Source organism: Otolemur garnettii, unplaced genomic scaffold (genome assembly GCF_000181295.1).
Source record: "Otolemur garnettii isolate 467f Iridium unplaced genomic scaffold, OtoGar3 scaffold00021, whole genome shotgun sequence".
NCBI lineage: Eukaryota > Metazoa > Chordata > Mammalia > Primates > Galagidae > Otolemur > Otolemur garnettii.
In genome coordinates this window covers 3251780-3255877 of record NW_003852416.1, presented here as the reverse complement: position 1 = coordinate 3255877, position 4098 = coordinate 3251780, and the positions used below count along the sequence as shown (strand labels likewise).

The window sequence follows — 4098 nt, the reverse complement described above, 5'->3', positions numbered from 1 at the left end:
AGGAGTTGGAGGTTGCTGTGAGCGTAATGCCATGGCACTCTACCCAGGGGGATAGCTTGAGGCTCCGTCTCAAAAAAAAAAAAAAAAAAAAGAATCTAAATTCCCCTGGAATACAAGTTCCATCTTAAGTATTACTTGTCAGACACTCCACAGGTGTTTACAATAAATTTTCCACTGAAAGATTCCAACGAAATGAAATATTATAAAAAATAAATATATCATAGGAACTACACTCTGAAACTGATATAAAACCTGGAAATTGGGCAGGTAAATCTGGAAATCTGCATTTTAAAAAGTACTCTATAAAAAAAAATTTCACTGCATAATCCTGATTAAGCATCACTGCTTAACATAAATAAATGGGACCGGGCACGGTGGCCCACGCCTACAACTCTAGCATTCTGGGAGGCTGAGGCACGTCAATCGCTTGAGCTCAGAGTTTGAGAACAGCCTGCTCAAGAGCAAGACTGCCTCTAAAAACAGCTGGGCATGGATGGGTGCCTATAGTCCCAGCTACTCAGAGAGGCTGAGGCAAGAGGATGGCTTAAGCCAAAGAGTGTGAGGTTGCTGTGAGCTATGATGCCACAGCACTCTATGATGGGTGACAAAGTGAGACTGTCTCAAAAAAGAAAAAAAAAAATCAGTGTTTAAAAGAGAAAAAAGTTGGTAATACTTTATTTCTAATACTTTAGTTGTCCAAAATCAGCCCTAACTCTACCTCACCTTCTCATCAGCCAGATTAGTTTTCCCGCAGCCCCCTGAAACACACCATGACTCTTCTTGCCCACCATATACCCTTTACTCTGAGTGTCCACAGTATTCCTCACAGGCGGCCCAAGTTCTGCTACATCAAAGCTCACAGCAACTTAATCCAGCTCACATACTAGAAAGAAACTGTCTCAACTGAACACTGCTTATTTCACCACTGGTTACCTGTTCATGCATCAGAATCCCCTGGCAACGAATTAGAATTCTCAGTATTTAAACATTAATTGTTAAACTTAAGTTTTCTGTCCAAAGCTAAAAAGATGCTCAAACTTAGGCTAGGTACAGTGGCTCACACCGGTAATCCTGGCAGCTTGGGAGGCTAAGGCAGGTGGATTGCCTGAGCTCACGAGTGCGAGATCAGCCTGAACCAGAGCAAAACCTCCTCTCTAAAAATAGCCAGGTGTTGTGGTGGGCACCTGTAGTCCCAATCACTGAGAAAAGAGACTCACTTGAGCCTAGGAGTTTGAGGTTACTGTGTTACTGTGTTACTGTGAGCCACAACGCGACGGCACTCTACCAAAGGAGACAAAGTGAGCTCTGTCTCAAAAAAAAAAAAAAAAAAAGATGCTTAAACTTATACTAACCATATCATTAATAAGGCCAATTCGTGTGGGTGGGGCTTGAAGACCTAGGAGTGTGGCAAGGCGACGTTGTTTCTCAACTATAATGCCATCCATGTCCAGAAGTCGAGCAATATCAGTTCGTTCAGGGGTAATAGGGATGGAAAGAGTGGCCAAAAGGACTCTAGTAGACATTCTACAAAGAACAAAATTAAATTTGTTAAGTCTGTAAATGATATTTAGTAAGCAAAAAAGCATTTCTCTTTAATCATCTGGTAAGACATGCCAGTGACAGAATATTTACGACACCACAGTGAACCATATTCACAGCAGAGGACTGAGAGAGAAATGAGCTATGCTTTAATGAAAACCTGAAGGATGAGAATTTTACATACCCACTATAGAAAAAATTTGTGGTTAAATGGCAGAAAAGTCACATTCATATATATACCCTCACATCCTTACAAAAATATTTGCAGTAGCTTATAAAAAACTAAGGAAATGAATGGAAGTAAGGAAAAAAAAAATGTAAAAAGCACAAGTAATCATAGTCATGGTAGTGAGGGGGAAGACAGAAACCAAAAGCCAGAGGAAAATCAGGATGAATTCAGAGCACTGTGGGATGCTAAGAATTGTGGGTTCTAGAGGACAAGAGTCAAAGGCTAGTCACCTTCACTCTTTCTAAAATTGTGACTTAGGGCAAGTTACTTAATTTTCTGAGTCATAAAGCCCACTGTGAAGATTAAAACCAAAACAATGTACCTAATGGTCATGATTATTATAGTACTTTCTGAAGGAGGGTTAAAAACTCCTGTATCAAACAGATGTGGATGAGGCCAAGTGTGGTAGCTCTAGCAAGGTAGGGGAGGACCAATAGAGCCAAGAAGTTCAAGACCCGCCTGAGCAACATAGCAAGACTCCCACCTCTACCAAAAAAAAAAACAAAAAGAAAAAGAATCATAGTCAGCTAGACATGGTGGTGTGTGCCTAGAGGCTGTAGCAAGAGGACGTTTGAGGTAGCAGTTAGCTATGATGGTGCTATTGCACTCCAACCTAAGCAAAAGAGACCCTGCCTCAAAAAAGTAAAAGAAGAAATAGTTTCAAAGAATATAGACTAACATAACTCTCAAAGAGTTCAGACCAGCCTAAGCAAGAGAGACTCCATCTCTATTAAATAGAAAAACAAGTGAACGTCTGTAGTCCCAGTTACTCAGGAGGCTGAGGCAAGAGGATTGTTTATGCCCAAGTTTGAGGTTGCTGTGAGCTATGAGGATGCCATGGCACTCCATCCAGGGCAACAGTGAGACTCTGTCTCAAAAGGAAAAAAAAAAGCCTAGATAGAATTTATCTTCCTGATAGACCCATCCTAAGATAGGACATGCTACCATGCACAAGACAGTGCTCCACAACAGAGAATTATCTAACCCAAAATGTCAACAGTGCAGAGGTTGAGAAACTCTGATCTAGAACATGATACCATTCTACCATTTAGTAAAAGACATTTGTTTCAAAATGTCAACATTATCTAACTACAATATTCTTACCTTTGCATTTCATCTTGTGTAAGATTTTTTCTCATTTCTCTAGACAGATGGTAAAGACGATGGAGGGTAGATGCATGGAAAAGAACATTTCCAGATTTCCAAAACACAGTTGAGACTTTATTATAGTAATTTGCCATCAATTGAGGTTTAGGTGGTTTTTTGGACAAGGAAAAAAGCCCATGAATATCTTCCACAGCTTTGAATGCTTCCTAAAATTAGTAGAATAAATTAGTCATTGCACTCTTGAAAAAAAAAATCCAATTCAAGTCTCTTTATGAAAGCTACAACACAGGTTCAGGGCCTGTGGCTCAAGCGGCTAAGGCGCCAGCCACATACACCTAAGGTGGTGGATTCAAATCCAGCCCGGGCCCGCCAAACAACAATGATGGCTGCAACCAAAAAATAGCTGGGCGTTGTGACAGGCCCCTGTGGGTCCAGCTACTTGGGAGGCAGAGGCAAGAGACTCACTTGAGCCCAGGAGTTGGAGGTTGCTGTGAGCTTTGATGCCACAGCACTCTACCCAGGGGGACAGTTTGAGGCTCTGTCTCAAAAAAAAAGAAAGCTACAACACAAAGCACACAAAAATAAAAGCAGTAAATAAAATACCTTCATCTGTGGTTCTTTTCATTCATTTGCTATTTAACATCAGATATATATGAGAAAACTACCATAATTACAATACTAACTCAAACACATTTTCTACATTCTTTAGGAAATACTGTAAAGTAAATAGAACTAAAAAAGAAAATATTTGCATATCATCCTATCATTTAGAACCATGGTTCTCAACCTTAATGCCTCCTAATGCCGCGAACCTTTAATACAGTTCCTCATGTTGTGGTGACCCCCAACCATAAAATTAATTCCGTTGCTACTTCGTAACTGTAATTTTGCTACTGTTATGAATCGTAATGTAAATATCTGATATGCAAGATGTATTTTCATTGCTACAAAGGGGTCGCGACCCACAGATTGAAAACCGCTAATTTAGAGGAATATAAAGAAAAAAACCTGGCTTGGCACCTGAAGCATGGCGCCAGCCACATACACCAAGGGTGGTGGGTTCAAACCCAGCCCGGACCAGCTAAACAACCGAAACAAAAAAAAATAATAGCAGGGCAAAGTGCCTATAGTCCCAACTACTTGGGAGGCTAAGGCAAGAGAATCGCTTAAGCCCAAGAGTTTGAGGTTGCTATTAGCTGTGACACCACAGCACTCTACCAAGT

General features: G+C 40.6%; 1 protein-coding gene across 3 annotated transcripts in view; it reads right to left on the bottom strand.

Moving 5' to 3' along the window:
- The window catches only part of EIF3A (eukaryotic translation initiation factor 3 subunit A), a 46458-nt gene that overhangs the window by 29501 nt on the left and 12859 nt on the right, over positions 1-4098 (bottom strand). For all 3 annotated transcript variants that reach the window (XM_003787119.3, XM_012803617.2, XM_012803618.2), the window contains exons 6-7: positions 2873-3081; positions 1353-1524 (exon numbers count right to left, since the gene is read on the bottom strand). In XM_003787119.3, coding sequence (XP_003787167.1) covers positions 1353-1524; positions 2873-3081 — 381 coding nt within the window. The remainder of the gene's footprint in view (positions 1-1352; positions 1525-2872; positions 3082-4098) is intronic.